This window comes from Equus asinus, chromosome 2 (assembly GCF_041296235.1).
Source record: "Equus asinus isolate D_3611 breed Donkey chromosome 2, EquAss-T2T_v2, whole genome shotgun sequence".
In the NCBI taxonomy this organism is placed as follows: Eukaryota; Metazoa; Chordata; class Mammalia; order Perissodactyla; family Equidae; genus Equus; species Equus asinus.
The window spans coordinates 7,378,399-7,396,739 of NC_091791.1; the positions used below are offsets into that span (position 1 = coordinate 7,378,399).

Below are 18,341 nucleotides of genomic sequence, written 5' to 3' on the forward strand. Positions count from 1 at the left end.
TCCCAAATTCTGGAGATTATGGCCCCAAAGCCCCATATCCACTGAGCAGCTAGAAGAGTCTAAATTATATACAATATCTCTTTCTATTTTGCTCTGCTTTTTTCCTTCTGAAGATTTCTTTTATTCTTTCTATTTCCCATTTGGAACAAAATTCAACATTAGAATCCACCTACAACTAAAAAGTTTTAGCAATTAAAAGCAAATAAAAAATGAATGGCCCAAATTACTTTTAAAACAGTATTCTAAGAGAATAACTCTTTGATTGCAATTTAAAGGCTTTCTTTGGTTGGAAGTTGCTCCTGAGTTGCTGGGCTGAAGCGTCCCTTTCCAACTTCACGTTACCTCTGAGGGGAAGCCACACCTGTGGAGGCTCATCCGGGAGAGTGGGCTGTGTCCGTGGGAGGCTGAGCAGCAGCCAGGTGCAGGGAAACACAGCACAAGTACTTCTCTCTTCCGTAGTTTCTAAGCTATCCTCACATAAAATGGTGAAGTGATCAGAATTACAAAAGTGGGGAAATAGTTTTGTTCGGATTATTCCAATTGGCAAGTTTTCATTCTTTACGATCAACAGTGATGCTCTTTGCTTGGTAAAGAAACCTGCCCCAAGTAAACCAGCTGTTTGCAGAAAAGGGAGGTGTGAGCCGAAGAAGGTTCCAGGATAACTGCCTGTGTGGGCCCCATCAGGTGGCCTCTGCCCTGCTTCCTGACACCTCCCAGCAGCTGGGCAATAACTTTCAGACAGCCCACTCTGGGTCCTGCAGACCTGTGTGCCTTGCTATTTTTCTAGGCAGATCTGTCCTCCTGCAAAATCCTTGAGTTACTTCGGTGCCATTCTACAAATGGTGTGGAAAAGGAGGAGAAGTGAGCTGCAGTATGGGAAATGGAATCAGTCTTAAAACTGTAACAGTCATGGGAAATCATCTTTCCTACTTAGATTTTTAGTGAAATCTCATGTATCTAATGAAGTGAAATGGGGCTTCTTCCTTTTGGTAGTTTTTCAGTTGGGCCCTTAAGAAGGCAGAAATTTTTGAACAAATTAAAAAGGTGTAAGAATTATATTGTGACATATTTTTTATAAGAGGTCCTAAAAAACTAGTTGTGATTTGAGAAATAACAAAATACTACCTAAAATGCCTCGCCTTTTGAGCATTTTACACCAATATACTTACTTGTGTGTAATTTTAGGGCAAATAATTTACTTTAAAAATGTATATATTTGACAGTGAAACGTTTTTATAGGATATTTCTAAATGCCTGAATCACGCAAAGATGTAAATAGCAGTGAATATTTCCTGCCTACTTCATTGCATTTCTGCTATTTTAAAGTGCTAATGTGTCAAAATAGTTTTCAGAGTGACCCAGTTAGAAACTCTGATTATGGAATGTATTTGTATATAGTCATGTGCCACATAATGACATTTCGGTCATATATGATAGTGATCCCATAAGATTAGTACCATATAGCCTAGGCATGTGGTGGGCTATCTCATCTAGGTTTGTGTAAGTACATTCTAAGATGTTCACACAATGATGAAATCGCCTAACAATGCATTTCTCAGAATGTATCCCCATTATTAAGCAACGCATGACTGTATTTGCTTTTATTGGAAATCTAGAGATTGTTTTTTAATTCTTAGCTCTGCCACCATTAAAATATGGTGATGCCTCATCATTGATGTGAGAATAACTTCTGTTTATCTGTCATTGTTAGTGGATATGAGAAATTGCATCAAGCTAGAAAAATAGGATAAATGCAAAGATGGTACATTACACAAGGAAAACCATTTTGTACTAAAAGCAGTGAAATACTTCCCCAAAGAAATGTTCTCTTCCTGTTATATCTTCTTTTCATATTTAATGACGCACATAGATAACAACACAGGTATTTCTTTCCCTGTATACATTATGCAGCTTTTGCCTATAGTTTTATTTAATTCAGACATTTTTTTTAAAGTAGTGAAGTTGTTTGTAATGCACTTTATTCTCATGGATGATGTTATCTTTTTTTACTTTAGGATATTGAAAAAGCCTATGAAATCGTCTGTCAAGAAGGATCTAACTTAAACCCAGATCTTGGAGAACTGGTGGTGGTTCCTTTGTATCCAAAGGAGAAATGTGCGTTGTTTAAGCCCCCTGATGAAACAGAAAAAAGAGGCCAAGTTTATCAGAGGAGAGTGGTGTTAACTGCTAGCTTTGGGGAATCTTTGATCTGGAGCAACACAGTCAAATTTGTTATTGATGTGGGTGTGGAGAGAAGAAAGGTAATTATTATCAAGCAGGTTAAAAGGACTGATGATAGTTGTCAGGAATCAGTGTCTTGGGCTCCTACTATTTTCTTGACCAGAAAGTGAGGATGAGTTATCTGATCTGGGTTCTCTGTGTTCAGTCACGTGTGCAAAGAAGAAGTCGTGCAGCCAGGAACACGTCTTGATCACGTTACTGCCTCTCATTTGCATCTTGGTAGTCTGGAAACAAATTAAACTGATTGAGATGCCAGAGGGAAAAGTTTTGAGGAAAAACACAATTACTAAAGCATAAAGGTGGTGGTTTTCCTTGTCAGTGTTTTTTCTTTAGCTAAGGTACTAGTAAAGCAAATTATTTGACTCCTAAATCTTCTCTTCTTTATGTCTCTTGGGTATTTTTGGTACCCACATTATCAAAGTAATTAGCATCTTCCCCTGAATAGTTTACTAGAAATTAGTTTCAAGTGCATGGACTTTAATTTTAGCAAATTTTGGCTTTATAGTTGACGTGATAAAATTCCATCCTAAATTTAAATTATATATATTACTTTTTATCAGTATCTTTAAATTAAAAATTAGGGAAAATGGAAATAGAATATCTCAAACTCTCAAAGATACGGGGACTACAGAAATCATAGCATTTGAACTGAGAAAAACCTCCTCAAGGACTGATCTGTTCAGTGTTATTAGATGTTGTGTAGCCCTTGTCCCTCTAGGAAACCATGAGTCTCCTAAGGAGGTATCCTTGTCTTACTGTGACAGAGCAATTCTAACCGTTTTGAAGGCCCTTGGACCAGTTTGGGTTGAACTTATTGAATTAGTCCACCATTCCGAGAACCCAGGGCTTTTACTTACCCCCTTAAACTACCCATAAGAAAAATCACTGTTAGTGCTGTATGCAGTTTTTGTATTAGCTGATGTGACTGGAAGAGCTCAGTATGTTATAAAGGTGCGACCACTGAGATCACAGTCCATTTGAATAAAACCTTGAAGAAACAGCACTGTCAGATGATAATCCTTTCTCCATGGGGCATATGAGTATCTGTCATCATTCACCACTTTAGTGCTTTGAGAAGTGACAACACTAGTATTTCAGCAGATGATACAGAGGTCCCATGTTTATTGAAGCTATAATGAAAGCAGACAACCTTTAAATCCATTTATCAAAGCACTTGCAGTTTCCATCTCAAGGCAAGTGCAACAATGATTAATATTGTACAAAGAAAATGAGTCCGAGGCAGAGCCTTTCTTGGAGCCAGGTGCCGCAAACAGCACCCTCACTTGAGGTCTGGCGAGCCTGCTAAATCTTGAGTGATCTGCTGCTAAAGATGCTCTTTCCCTTTAAAGGTGTACAACCCTAGAATCCGAGCCAACTCGCTTGTCATGCAGCCCATCAGCCAAAGCCAAGCAGAGACACGCAAGCAGATTCTTGCTTCATCGTCTTCAGGTAGCACTACGGACACAATAACAAATTGATTTAAATTCCTATGTGAAGGCAACAGAGATATTAAAGCCATTTTCTTTGGTGTCTTCTAGGAAAACTTTTCTGTCTGTACTCTGAAGAATTTGCCTCCAAGGACATGCGGCCCTTTAAGCCAGCAGAAATGCAGGAAGCCAACCTAACCAGCCTGGTGCTTTTTATGAAGAGAGTCGACATCGCAGGCTTAGGCCACTGCGACTTCATGAACAGACCAGGTAGCTCTGTGCTCGCGTTGTAGCGGGTGCATGGGCTGGGGCTTAGCTCCCTCCCTCTTGCCCATCCCCAGTCCAGAGAGCAAGTGGCACTTGGCAGTGCCAGCAAGCCTAGGGACTTAGTATGTACTGAAGCGTTTTCCCCATTAGACGTAAACGTTCTCTAAAGTAACTTTTAAAAAAAAAAACAAGCTTTAGGAAATATCTGTCTGACATTGGAAAATTGTCTTCCCAGAAATCAGGAGGGATGGTGGAACATGGAAGCATATGGCTGAGGGCAGCAGAGGGCAAAGGTGGAATTCTTGGCAGCACTGAGCTTCTCGGTGGGGACCTTTGTAACCAGACAGTCCTTCTTCATGAATCCCACTGTCACCTGGGGAATCCATTAGGTGTCCACTCCTTTGTAACTTAGGTCAGACTTTTATGTGAAGGGCTGACGTTTTTAGGTTTAGGACCGAGCCGTTGTAATTACAGTCTGAACATCTTTCCCCTAGGGGAATACGTCCTCTAATGAGTCCACCCAGAAAAGCCCCCTGTCATATGGGAGGTGCTGGCTTTCTCCCCTCGAGAATCATCACTCGGGGGGACCTTTGCTGCTCCAGCAACCAGCTGCTCAATTGAAAACCATCACAATGCTCAATAAAAGGCTAAGGAAATGCAAGGACAGCAGCTTCTACCTTGTGATGGGGCTGCCAAAGCCACAGGGCAAAGGGACCCCACCTGCTCAGGAAAGGAGCCAAAACATTTTCTTCCTAGCCTCCTGGTTTCTTCTGCATCCCCAGTTAGCTTACCCTCTCTGGTGCATAGACAGTTCTTCAACCCTGACTGTAGTGTCAGAGAAGTGATGTTGGCTGTTTAGTTTAAAACATCAGCAACCAGCTGGTGAAGAAAGCTTGAAAGCAGCAGATGCTCTGCTGCTTCTTGTCCATTTAAATGCCTGCCTGTCCTCTCAGCAATAACAGGGCCAGGAATAATGTTTATATGGTCTTACTGACATAGTAAATCATTTAATAGTGCAACAACCCTCTGAGGCCAGGGCTATTATTTGCTCCGTTTTACAGATGAGGAAACTGAGTCAGAGAGAAATGAGATAACATACACAAATTGAGAAGGTGAACAGTGTTTGCAGAGTCATCTGAACCACTCTGCTGTGGTGTCTCCTTAAAACAGACCAGAGCCCCATTGGCTTCTTTCCTGGTGGTCAGTGCCCTCGTTTCCTCAGAAAAGTCCTGTGGTGGTTCTCACTCCCTGGGTCCGCGCACCCCATGCCCCCAGAGCCAGCACAGAGCAAGTCAGATGCTCCTCGCTGGGCACGGTCTCCAGGGGCTGGGGGCACACATCTGCACAGGAAGGAATGCGGTTCATTCGATTCCACCTACCTGCCCGCTGCTGCTCGGGGACCCAGGCCCAGAGGCACAGCTTTCAGCGGCAGCGCCCAAATCCGGGCCCTGTTTGCCTCTGAACTGCTGCTGTGTTCTCTGACCTGCAGCTGACCTTCAGAGAGGCTACGTGGGTGTTTGAGTCCCCATAGAAAGGTTCCTGATTTAACATACCGGTTGCCCTTCAGATGATGTTTTAGTTTTCACCTGTGCTTTAATAAAAAGAACTTCCTTAATTTTTTCCACACTTTAGGCCAGTGGTTGAAATTTTCAGTATGTTTATCAAGGGAGGTGAATGACAGTCTATTGATCTGGGTGTTATGTATCAAATGTGCACGAGAGAGAGCGGTCAGCCCAAGACCTTGGAAGCAGAGAGCATACTTAAATGGAAACTGTGTAATGTGTACTTTTTTGCCTTGCTTTCTCTCAACTCCTGTGTTTTTCAATCATTTTGTGCAGTGGTGCCAATAGGATTTACAAGCACTTGAGAAATATAGGTTGTTTTAGAGTTACTCTTCCTTAAATATTTCTTAAAATGACCAGTAGAATTTGAATAAGTTAAGTAAGAGGAGTGTCTCCTAAGGATGCTGAGCTTTGAAATAAAAAGGTGGAAAGGAAAATAGGCTGTGGAGACAGTCCAAGAACTCCTCTGTGGACGGGCCTAAGGGACAGCATCACCTGCCACTCCAGGGTGCCTCAGAGCATCACTTGAAGTTTCTTCATGTGAGGTCGTAACAGGTGCATGGTGCTCTTCAACAACGCTGAGTCCTTCCTGGAACCTCTTAGGGAGTTTTACAGTGAAACTCTCCCAGTAAACACTTTGAAAAATCAATTACTTTCGGGAACCCTTTGGGATCTTAAATTTTCAACAAAGGCTCTATGTGAAGGAGCAGTGGATCTCCAAGCGGGAAAGGGACCAGATGCGCTCCTTCTCTCTTCTAAAGCAGACCTCCTTCCTCTGTGGCCATCTCCAATTGGAGCTATCTGTTCTCGAGCAAAAAGGGTTGCAGACTACTGTTCTGCAAAAATGGACAGCGCCCAGACTCATTTGCTGCCTACTGTGCTGAATCTGCAGGAAAATACTTGGTGCCCCTGGAAGCCACAGTGAACTCGAGGGGTCTGGAGCCCTGGGGGAGGCTGTTCTTGGGCAGGAGACTCTGGCTTCCCTGAGGCCTTATTAGGGAGAGATCTCAGAGCACATGTGAATTGGGAAGTTATTCTCCAGAATAAGAAGAGGAGGAGGCTGGGGAGGCACAGAGGCAGAGCTCAGAGGCCCACGGGAACAAGAAGCCTGAATGGAACTTAGGTAAAGACGACTTTGGCACATCACCTGGTTACCAGCCAAGCAACCCAGTCCTAACGCCTGACTCTGAGCATGTGAGCCAGCTTTGCGTGGCTCATAGTTTCCCCACCTGAGGAAAGGCTTATAAGGCCTGGTCCCTTCCTAACTAACTTATGTAATGAATATATTTGTGATAAATATACCTTCTAAAAAGGAGTTGCTCTGAGGAAAGAGTCAGAGAATGTGATGTAGAGTGGGAACTGTATGTGGCACACTCAGATTGCATGCATTTTTCTTATGTAGAAATTGTTGGAGTGAGAAAAATTGTGGCAAGTTAGAAAGGGGACAAGATGGGGACTTGGGGAAGTGGGTCATATGGCTCAGACTGGCTTGGAGATCCTGGTGACAATGTTCCTTTAGACAGGATCCCTTAACTTTTGAATCAAAGCCAACCTTCTCTTGACTTTTCCTTCTGGTCCCCAAAGAAGGAATCTGGAAGGTGAGAGTCTCTGCCGCTTGCATACATTTCTCACTGGTGACCTCGGGCTTCAGATGGCATGGCTTTTGTCATAGGCTGGTCAGCCACATTAATCGCTCCGGAGACCTCACAGAGAGCATTCTCTGAAGAAACCTGCTTCACTTCTGAAAATTGTCCTTCCAGTCCTGCTGCTCACCTCCTAAGACCCAGAATCAGCATGCGTGGATCCCCTGGGCATTCCCAGGATGGGGGGTGATCGGACTAGTCCTGAAGGGAGAAGAAAAGTGTGGCGCATAATCTTAAAGATTTTAAAATGCCAACAGTGAACTCTAGCAATGCTGGAGGATTCCTGTGTTCTCGCAGTGGCCGCCCTGTGTGCTGCTTACTCCACAAGGCTTAGAGCTGATAACTGGGGGACAAAAGGGTTAGTTACGGCAACGATTCATTTTTGTCTCCTGACAATACACACAGAACGATTTTCTGCTGTGCTTGGGGAAAATGTAACTGTGGCTTAACTCTGACTCATCGTTTTGGGAGGGGAAAAAAAGACTATGCTTGCAGCTGCTGCATTTAATTCGACTTATGATTGAAATACACAAATGCAGCAAACCTGTTACCCTTTTCAGGATTCGTGAACCATGTGAAAATGAATTTGGCATAACTAGGTTACAGGCTATTAATTGACTTCCTATGATATAGATCTCTTTAAAAAAAAATCAGTTATTTTTTTCCTTCCCTGGTGCTGAGGGTTGATTTCCCTCATGGGAAGCTCGGGGCCAGCTGAGCACTTCATGGAAGCAGGTGGTCCTTAATGTCATTGACCCTGTATAGGCAGCCAAACCTGGAGAAAAATTTGGAAACAAACTAGCCAGAATGTATAAGACCACACCTGATGTCATCTTTGTATTTGGACTCAGGACTCTTTTTGGTGGTGGCCAGACAACTGGCTTTGGTATCATCTATGAAGAACGAACCCAAACACAGACTTGCCAGACATGGCATGAGACAAAGACCTCAAGAAAACAGGGGAAGGAGTGCAGGGACGGAATAAAGTGGGGGGCTGCAGAGGCCGGTGTTGGTGCTGGCAAAGAGAGGGATTCGAGATGCTGGGGGGCTTGGTCTGTGGTGATGGTGGACATGTTTCACCAGAGGACTCAAGAGGCAGTGAATCAGGATCTTCTGGAATCCTATTTACTGCACCAAAAACCTAGTCTGTGAGTATACTAGAGAGGTGCGTGTGCTGGTTTATAAATCACTGGGAACTTGGGATTTTGCTTTGGAGTTTACAGAAGGACCTTAAAACGTTACAGTTGGGTACTAAGAGGAGAACAGGGAGGGCTGCGGACTTGGCACTCACATGCGCCTCTCACCAATAGCGGCGGTCCTTACATCTCCAGCAGAGTGTATGCTGCTCGTTGCCCCCTAAACAGCCCCAAGAGATTAGCAAATAGTCTACCAGCACCCTGGCAGGAGGCCCCAGTCTAGTTTTTATATTAATGAGCGTTCATCATTATCTGTCTAAAGGCCACACAAAGTCTATTGCTATGTTCAGATGGGGGTGGGATGTGAAGAAGCGGCACAGATATGCCAAAGCAACTCAAGAGCCAGGACGTGAAGATCTTGGAAGCGTCAAGGTAATTTTACAGAAAGTGAAAGTAAAATCTGGGAGAGATTTTAAAAGGCGCAGGATGGAAGCACTTTCAGCTGTTGATACCCATTAGGTTCTTTGTGGGTCCAGTGACTGGGTGACTTATTATTCAGGCCAGGATGTCTGAGAGTGAAGAGAATCCTGTTCATAGTTAAGCTCCAGTGAGAGATGGAGACGGGGTCATCCTCACCACACCGGGGCAGAGGGTCACCCATATTTAGAGGACTACCCCAGAAAGCTCAGGCTCACAAGCAGACTGCCAGGGCTCTAAGCCCAGCTGTGTAATATTCGGCAATTATGTTGCCCTCTCAGCATCACTGTTTCTTCATCTGAATATGAGCATAATCAAAGTAGTTGGTTTGTAGAGTTGTCAAGATAAATTAGTTAATATAGGTACGCCCTTAGAAAAGTGACTGGCACATGGTAAATACTGTAGCATCATCTGCATAGCTCCTACCTGAGCTCTGAACCAAAAAGCTTGTAGTCCCTGAGCTGCAGAAGATCCTACAAAGGGCACTTTTAATAGGGTGAGAAACAGATACTGATCCACTGGCGTTGGGAGACAGCATAAGACTGCCTCTGAGAAGCCATGGTCGATACCAGCAGAGCAGAAGACATGAGTCCAGCAGGAGCTGTGCGGACTGCACACTGGTTAGAACAGACACCATGGGCAGAGAGGCCTGCATTCCAGTCCTCGTTTTACAGCCGAGGAGACAGGCTGGTTAACCCTGCGGCTTTAGCAACTCACTTACCTGTTCTCATCTGTAACATGAGGCCAGAGTGCCTGCCCTTTCATGTCATGCAGTTATTAAGAGGTTCAATGAGATGATTTATGCCAAAGTGCTGTGTCTGCTGTAAAGGGGTAGGTGTTAGGCAAATGCCAGGTTTTATGAGCATGTCTTTGTGAAAGTAAGTGAAGTGTCCCCTTCAGAGCCAAACCCTTAATCCTATTCCCTAAAAGTCTCAAGATGTTTTAGAGTCTTCACCATCATTTCTTGATTTCTTCCATTCGTCCCCTCTGTGCACTCTTTACTTCAGTGTACACAACGCCTGAGTCCCAGTCCTACAGCGAGTGGGGCCCAGAAGCTCCATTTTCTCCTTTACTCCTCTCAAGCTGTTACTTTGTTTCTCTGTCTCTGCTGGTAAAGATGTATGGAATTAATGTATGAACCTGGCACACAGTAAGCACTGTGTGGGTGTAGCTGCTCTTGCTCTTTCCCAGGCCAATTCTGTCTCTACATTGTCTAAATTCCACTGGCACTTTGGATACACTATTTCTTTGTTACAGAATTTATTATGTTGTATATGTATTTGTTAAAATTCCTCTGGATGCAAGTGTGGGTAATGCAAATGAAACCAGCATAAGCAAAAGTGAAGGAAATAAGGAAATGGGGTGCCTCATGAAATCCAAGAGGCGCATGCGGTTGTGCCTCAGGAACACCTAAAAATAGAGGCTTGAACAGCCTTGGCTCTCGGTTTCTGGTCTCTGTATTTTCTTGGTTCTTCGTCTCTCTCCTGCTGAGCACCTGAGTTGACATCGCCATAAAGATGGGGGGAACAGCCTATGATTCCTACTATTCTACATCTGAAATTTTGGTGTACCTTTGAAGACCATAGGAAACATGCCATGTGAGGCAGTCGGTTCTGGAAATGGCACAGCAGAGCCTTGGACTCCTCATCTGACCTGTGCTCCTGCTCAGAATCAGCACTGGGTCAGCCCCTTCCTCTGGCTGGTGGACTTGAAAGCTTGTTATAGATTAATGACCTCTTTGTGACCAGCCTTTCTGCTGATTCCCTGGAAGGAAAACACAGATACAGTACTGAAGCCTGGCATTTGGGGTTCCATGGAACAGTAAAGAAATAGTGTGATAATAGCCCTTCACGTTTCTTTGAATGACAGCAGTGGGGGAGGTGTGTGACCTTGCAATGAGCTATTCCTCAGGGAGTACAGCTGCTTTTGGCCATAAAGCTTAATAAAAATGTTTTGTTCATATTGAAATTGCCTTCAGGATAAAGCAGTCTGATTCTGCACTGCTGTAAAGAAGACCCTCACACCAAAACATTTATATTCCATTTGTGAGCATTATTTACCATGGGTTACACTGAAGCAGCACTGCCGTAAAGAACCCTCATCTAAAGCCTTCTGATTCTTAGCTACGACAGTTTTAGGGGCTACAGTGGGGAGGTGTTTTAAAGTGTAGGAGGTAGTATGAGCGAATCCTGGTCAGTGATTTGTACTTCCTGCACCTGTATAATCCGCACTCGTTAACTTGTTCTTTCTAATATGATAAAACCCCAGGAACATCCTCTTTTTCTGGTGTTAGGACAGGGAGCAGAATCACAAAGTTATTTCTGTTAGTAATCCTGTGTACAGCCAACTCAACTTCAGGGCCTAAAAATGAGAAGGAGTAGGTGCTCCTTGGGGACAGGCTGGCTGTCAAGCCAGATGCTTATACGGTCAATTGCCAAAGATCCTGTAACTGATAATGCGGCAGCTTTGTTGATTTATAGAAATCGGTTTCCAAACAGCTTTCAGTAATGAAGTGTGTGCTCCCAACCCCTTCCTGCTCTGTTTAATCTGAGAGGCTTGTTTCTGTTGCTGCTTCCTGCTCCTTCTCATTTCATGGCTCACTGATGGAACTCTCAGGCTATTTTTTCTAAACAGCCCATCTGTCACTTCTGTGGACTGTGACTTCTCAAGGTCTCATCGTTGCCTCAGGGTCTCCAAGCATGAACTAGGAGTCCACCAGTGCTCCCTGCCAGCACCCAGGTGGGACTGAGGGGTCCGAACCCAGGGGCAGGGATCTCCTGGGGGTCCTGTTCTTCTCAGTTTTAAATCTTGATGAGAGAAATCAAAAACAATAGGGAAGTTAAACTCCTCTTCTCCTGGTGGGAATAGAGCCGTGCCTTGGTCTCCAGCAGCATCTGGGTTCTCTGCGGGTTTGCTCTGGGTTGCCTCGTGCAGCCCCTCAGCCCTGACGCTTGCTTTCCCCAGAAGCTGATCACTGGCTTGCAGCCCCTGTGTTCAGGGTTGCGGTCATGCCTGGAACTTGCTCTGCTCTCCTCGGGAGAGGATGAGATGCGGAGAACTGCACTGCAGTGCCCGGGAGTTACTTCTCAACCCACAGTAGTGGTTTCTCCCAGTGTTTTCATCATGTCTTGATAGGAGTGGGGGATTTTTATCAAATCCGAGTTTGTGACTGGCTTTTCAGTTAAACAGTTTGCCTGAAATTTTGACAAATAGCTTAGTGGTCAAAGTTTGGACAGCAAATGAGTAAATTGTAACTGTTTGTTATTTTGAATTCCCAGCTGCAGATAGGGTAAATTGCTTCTTAGCTCTCCGTAGTCTTCATCGCCCACCCACCACGCACGTGTTGGAATTGAGACAAATGAAAGCAATTCAGTGGCTCTCATAAATCCTTCAGTTTCTTGGGTAGAACAATACAGCAGCTTTGTACCATCTGATTTGCTTCTTTGTGTGGCCTTTGTTACTATACCATGCAGCAGACAGGTGAAAAACACATATTTATTTTAATATAACCTTCTTCTGCTTGGGCAAGGAGAATACCTTTCTTTAAATAAATGGATTAGTGTTTTTGGTGGAGGATAAGCGTATATAATAAATACTACACTATTATCAGTGTTATATAAACTTAAAAGAGAACTAAATAGATGGAGAAAATTAGCCTCCTGACCTTATTTGCATTGGCAAATAGCTCTTTTAACGTCCTTGTCTACTATTTCTGTCATCTGTGAGGTGTGGGTCAGTTCGGATGGATTAATGTTTCCTTTGTTAGGGGATTGTATCTTCCTGCCTCATAATTTTTCACTGGATGCTAGACACTGTGTGTTTTACTGTGTTGAGTATTGGGTGTTTGTATTCCTATAAATATTCTTGAGCTTTGTCTTGGGATGCAGTATGATCCTTTCAGGTCTTGGTTTTAGGATTGGTTAGGTGGCACTGGAGCAGTGCGCATCTGGGCCTTAGTCCCTGTGTTTCCTACCCAGACAGCCATGGATCATGCGGTTTTGCAGTCTGGCTGGCGGAAACAGGCAGAATCCTCGATCCTGTGTGAGCTCCAGATGCTGTTCCTTCTAATCCTTTGGATGGTTCTTTCTCTGGCCTGGGGTAGTTTCTTACATGTGCTCTGCTGACTAGTCCAGGGGGATGCTCATAGATCTCTTGTCTTCTTTCTGTGTAGCTCTCTCCTCTCAGGTACTCCGACCTGCAGATTTGACCCCCTTAGTCTCCCTGGACCCTCAGCACCATCTTGATAACTCAGGGAGTCTGGCAGCCTCCACCTGGATTCCCCTCCCTGCACCACAGCCTGGGAAACTTTCAAGGCAGTAAGCTGGGCAATCCCAGGGCTCCCCTCCTTAGTGTCCCGCTCTCAGGAATCACCGTCTTTCATTGCCTAATGCTATTTGTCTTGCAAACCGTTGTTTCACATATTTTGTTCACTGTTTGGTTTCCACATGAGAGGGAAATCCCAGTACCTGTTACTCCATCTTGGCTGTATGAGAATTTCTGATTATTAATTTTTTCTTTCCTAGCACCAGAAAGTTTGATGCAGGCTCTGGAAGACTTAGATTATCTGGCAGCCCTGGACAACGATGGAAATCTGTCTGAATTTGGAATCATCATGTCAGAGTTTCCTCTGGATCCACAGCTCTCAAAGTCTATCTTAGCATCCTGTGAATTTGACTGTGTAGATGAAATGCTGACAGTCGCTGCCATGGTAACAGGTATTCCTTAAGGAATTTGAATTGTCTCTGTACTTGTATTGTGAATCTGCCCCAGGTGTAGATTTAAATGAGAGCCATTAGAAATGATAATGAAATTTTAATAGATTAAAAAGGTAGAAATTGTAAGAATTATCTTAATATGAAAAAATAAAAATAAGAGGCCAGTAAATTTCTTAATCAGACATGTGAAGGCATACCAAGTTTGCTTTTGCCGAAGTAATCAGTGCGGATCAAGAAAAATGTGTCACTAGAAGTGTCCTTCCCCGAATGATTATGTGTGAGTGTTTTTTATTTCCTACCACCTTCATTTGTCTTGGTTTATATGTTTTAACTGGTTCTTTTCCTGGCAGAACAGAGCAAAGGCCCTGCCGCGTCAGGACTTAGGTTCCAACCCTGTCCCTGCGTCTCGGCCTCTGAGCACACAGGTCCCCGGCACCCTGGTGATACAGGCAGGGTGCTAATAACCACACTAAGCAGACCGGAGAAGAGCAAGCAAACAAAATCAAGGAGAAAGACATTTTGACAACTCCCTGGAAATTTGTTTGATTTCTGAGTAAACAAGAATACCATTTCTTCACAGAATAAGACAGGAGCAGTTCCACAAACAGTAGTGAGCCCCTCCCTCTGCGTGTTGTGCTAAGATGGAATGTCTCCATTATTGCTGACCTTGTGACCTTTTGCGTCTTAAAGCTCCCAGCTGCTTTTCACATCTGCCGCGTGGAGCTGAGGAGGCTGCCTTGACTTGTTGGAAGACATTTTTACATCCTGAAGGAGATCACTTTACGCTCATCAACATTTACAAGGCCTACCAAGATGCAACTCTGAATTCCACCAGTGAGCGTAAGTGGATGCTTGCTGTTCTCAGAAATGACCTAATTCCACCTTTCCTTCCCCAAATAGAGCTGAGTTGTTTGTCAAACACACTTCTTCTCTAGCCCCGTGGGTCACTTGAGTGGAATGGCGCTTGAGGCCTGAGGCAGCCAGAGGTTTCTGCTGAGCAGTGAGACTGCCCCCTCCTGCTCCCGCAGAGCTCTGACCGCTGCGGGGCCAGCCTGTGTTGACACAACTCCACATCTGGCCAGCCAGCCTTCAGGGCGAGCTTGCCTAGGGCACAATGAAATGGGGATGCGGAGACTTGAACAGCACAGCTCCTACCCTCTTGGGTCAGGGGAGCAAGAAAAGGAACCGACATCTCTAAGTACCCCCTGGGTCACAGCTGTGTGTTATGCTTTCCATGACATGGCATATTCACACTAGATGGGGAAAGAATAGAGAGCTTTCAAAACAAGGCAAAGCCCAGCTCCAGATAATAGTAAAGGATGGGTGGCATGCTGGGGGAGACTGGGGAGAATTTGACTGGAGCTTGGCAGAGGTGGTCGGGGAAGGGGCATCCAGAGAGTAGAAGAGCACATGTAAAAGCTGAGGCAGAAGTCCTGGGTGTGTCTAAACAACCGTAGGTATGTTAATTTTCACAAGAGGGTACCCAGTGATAAGGGAACTGGAAACTCCTCCCTGTGAAACTCCTGTTTGTTTTAGTGCCATCGTGGATTCCGACTCTGAGTGCCCCAGTGGACAGCAGAGCAGAACCCTCTCACCTTCCAGCGCTCTATCAGACAGTGCACTGCTGCTATTCATAGGGTTTTAATGGCCAACTTTTTCAGAAGTGGGTGCCCAGGTCCTTTATAGTCTGTCTTAGTCTGGAAGCTCCGCTGAAACCTGTCCACCATGGGTGCCCCTCTGGTATTTGAAATGTCAGTGGCAGAGCTTTCAGCCTCAAGGCAACACACAGCCACCACAGGGTGACAACTGACAGGCGGGCGGTGTGGTTCCCTGACCAGGAAAAGATCCCAGGCTGTGAGAGTGAGGGCGCTGAATCTTAACCACTAGACCACTGAGGCTGGCTGAAACTCCTGGGTGAGAAGTTAAAGACAGGAAGAGATCTCGAGGGGCAGAGAGGGCAGAGCAGTGTGGCGGAAGCTCGGGCCTCCAAAGGACAGCCAGTGAGGCGTTCCCTTCCTCGAAGGGTGGTTGTTCTCACCTGTTTCCCATGAAGTATCTTTTGCCTCCTTTCCTCCAATAGATGGCATGAAAAATATTCTAAATGAAGTGAAAAATATGACAGCAATTTGAATGGCAGTAGAATTGTATACAGCAGGGAGTTAGTTTTTCAAAGCTGAGAAGAAAAAGTTGTCAGTGGAGCCAGAAAGTACGTGGGAGTTTGGTGGCATCTTTTGAGAGTAAGCAGGATGCGTGCCACTTGGATCAAGTACATGCTCTTGTTGCTCCGAATAGGCCTGAGTGGACAGGACAAGGTCGACGAGGCCCTTCTGCCCAGTGTGCCAAGTCCATGTGCATCCCCAGGTCAAGGCAAAACTCTGGGTCTGTCGTAAGTAATTACAGGTGGCAAGAAAAAACTTCAAACTGAAGCAGGTGACTGAATTTTAATAGAAAATTTGAGCTAGTGTAGATAGATGAGCTTAACTAGAACGTAATTCCCAAATCAGCCTAGTAGTAATCCTTTTCTTATAATTAAAATGTGAGGTATTTTCATACATCAGAGGAATTTATACCGCAAGCTTTTCCCTTCCTCATTTGATTAAATGTTGTGGCCTTTTACATCCTTGCTCAACACACAAAGACAGAATGTTGATCTGAAGGCAATCTCCTCTGCCCCTTACGAGCCACAGGTAAGGGTGGTAACTTTCGGTCAGCACTGGGAACATGCTGTTTCCATAATTCCTCGGGATTGTGGAAGCCCTGCAGCCAGTGTAGGTCCTACCAGCCGACATGTCTCCCTCCCTGGCAGTGCCAAGGACTGCCCGTCTCACAGCCACAGCGAGTCTCCTTGTCCTTGCTGCCTCTCTACCGCTCTTTGACCTGCTCTCCAGGAGAGGAGCACAGAGGACGTAGATGGCGCCTTCCTGGCCTGGGCTCTTTCAGCTTTGACAAATCATTTCTTTTGTTCTTTACCTCCCAGACTGTGTTGAAAAGTGGTGTCATGATTACTTCCTCAACTGTTCTGCACTCAGGATGGCAGACGTTATCCGAGCTGAACTCTTAGAAATTATCAGGCGCATCGAGCTGCCCTATGCAGAACCTGCTTTTGGCTCAAAGGAAAACACTGTGAACATAAAGAAAGCGCTTCTGTCCGGCCACTTCATGCAGGTGAGGGGGATAAGGCCGCTCGAGTGCCGTCTCTACAGGATCGCATGTGTTCAGGACACGCATCAGGAATCTCTCACTTGGGGTGATTCTGATATTGATGTTAACTTTAAAATAAAACTAAAAACTCTTATGTTATTAAAGATTTACTATTTAAATATGCTTCCCCTCAGGGGAATGAAAGGATAAGCCAGAATACGTTAACTTTGTCCAGAAGGACAAAGATCTTTCCCATCACAGAGGGAGTTATCAGAACACTCCTCTTGGCTGAACATCAGATATAGTCCCTCATCTCACCTGTCTGTGAGTTAGCTCACATTTCATCAGTGATATGCCCAACAAACGAATAAAGGTAATGTCTCATTTCATTCTTTCCCAGAGCGAAGGCTGCCTCTGAGTTAAAGCACCTTACAGGAGGAGGTGTGCTCTTCACGTCTCAGTAACAGAAATATTGTGGTATTTCCACATAAACTCTAATGCAGTCTTAGTGGAGAAAAATGACATTTTAGCATGGAATTGCTCATGTGTGCTACAGGGTTATGGTGAGGATTATAGCTAAAACATCAAGTATAAAGTACCTGACTTGACTTTTCAGTACACAGTCCCTCTTCATGTGGCAGGTAACAGGCCAGCTTGATGTCATGCCCACAACACTAGCCTTTGTAGCTATGCTATTTTAGCATGCTGCCCTGAAACTGCTAACGTTAGTTAACATCACCAGCACCATCTCAAGGTTTTGGGCAAAATATGTTTATGGCTTATTTTCTGTATCTGAAAATAGGAAACATGGGTTGCATATTTGTAGTTTTAACTATTCTGTATGAAATACTTTGCAATTTTTTAAACAAAATATTTCTTTATAAATGGTCTCTGACTTAGGATTGTTCCACTTTTTCAACTTTATCATGGTGTAAAGCGATACATTCAGTAGAAACCATACTTCAAATTCTGAATTTTGATCTTTTCCTGGGCTAGCGATACGCGGTTCGATCCTCTCGTGATGCTGGGCAGCAGCAGCTCCCAGTCGGCCACACGATCCGAGGGTGAACAACTGATGCCCTTACAACCGTTCTGGACCCACAAACATGCTGTTTCTCACTTTCAGTACGGTATTCAGTAAATTACATGCGACATTCAACACTTTATTTAAAAATAGGCTTTGTGTTAGGTGATTTTGCCCGACTTCAGACTAATGGAAGTGTTCCGAGCACGTTTAAGGGAGGCCAGGCTAAGCTATGATGTTCGGTAGGTTAGGTGTGCTAAACGCGTTTTCATCTTACATATGGGTTCACTGGGACTTAACCCCATCATAGTTGAGGAAGATCTGTATTGATATCCATATTAAGGCAAAATCTTTTTTCTTTAAAACTCGGCCTTGCAGATTGCTCGGGATGTTGATGGATCAGGTAATTACTTGATGCTAACACACAAACAAGTTGCTCAGCTGCATCCCCTGTCTACTTACTCCATCACCAAGAAGATGCCAGAGTGGGTTCTCTTCCATAAATTCAGCATATCTGAGAACAACTACATCAGGATTACCTCAGAAATATCTCCTGAACTGTAAGTTTAATGGAGAGAAAAGAGGTTTCTTTTGAATTCATACTTAAGTAAATGACAAACTTGGTTTTTATTACCTTTTCAGTTATAACAAGTTTATACTTGTACCAATTAAAGGCACGTCTCTATGGATGATCATCTGAGAAATGTT

The 18,341-nt window shown here is 44.4% G+C and overlaps 1 protein-coding gene across 7 annotated transcripts in view; it reads left to right on the plus strand.

Moving 5' to 3' along the window:
- The window catches only part of DHX32 (DEAH-box helicase 32 (putative)), a 58,317-nt gene that overhangs the window by 38,742 nt on the left and 1,234 nt on the right, over positions 1-18,341 (plus strand). For all 7 annotated transcript variants that reach the window (XM_014832042.3, XM_044748828.2, XM_070481106.1 and 4 more), the window contains 7 exons: positions 2,016-2,261; positions 3,591-3,690; positions 3,780-3,938; positions 13,277-13,468; positions 14,159-14,308; positions 16,446-16,633; positions 18,012-18,193. In XM_014832042.3, the coding sequence (XP_014687528.1) occupies positions 2,016-2,261; positions 3,591-3,690; positions 3,780-3,938; positions 13,277-13,468; positions 14,159-14,308; positions 16,446-16,633; positions 18,012-18,193 (1,217 nt within the window). The remainder of the gene's footprint in view (positions 1-2,015; positions 2,262-3,590; positions 3,691-3,779; positions 3,939-13,276; positions 13,469-14,158; positions 14,309-16,445; positions 16,634-18,011; positions 18,194-18,341) is intronic.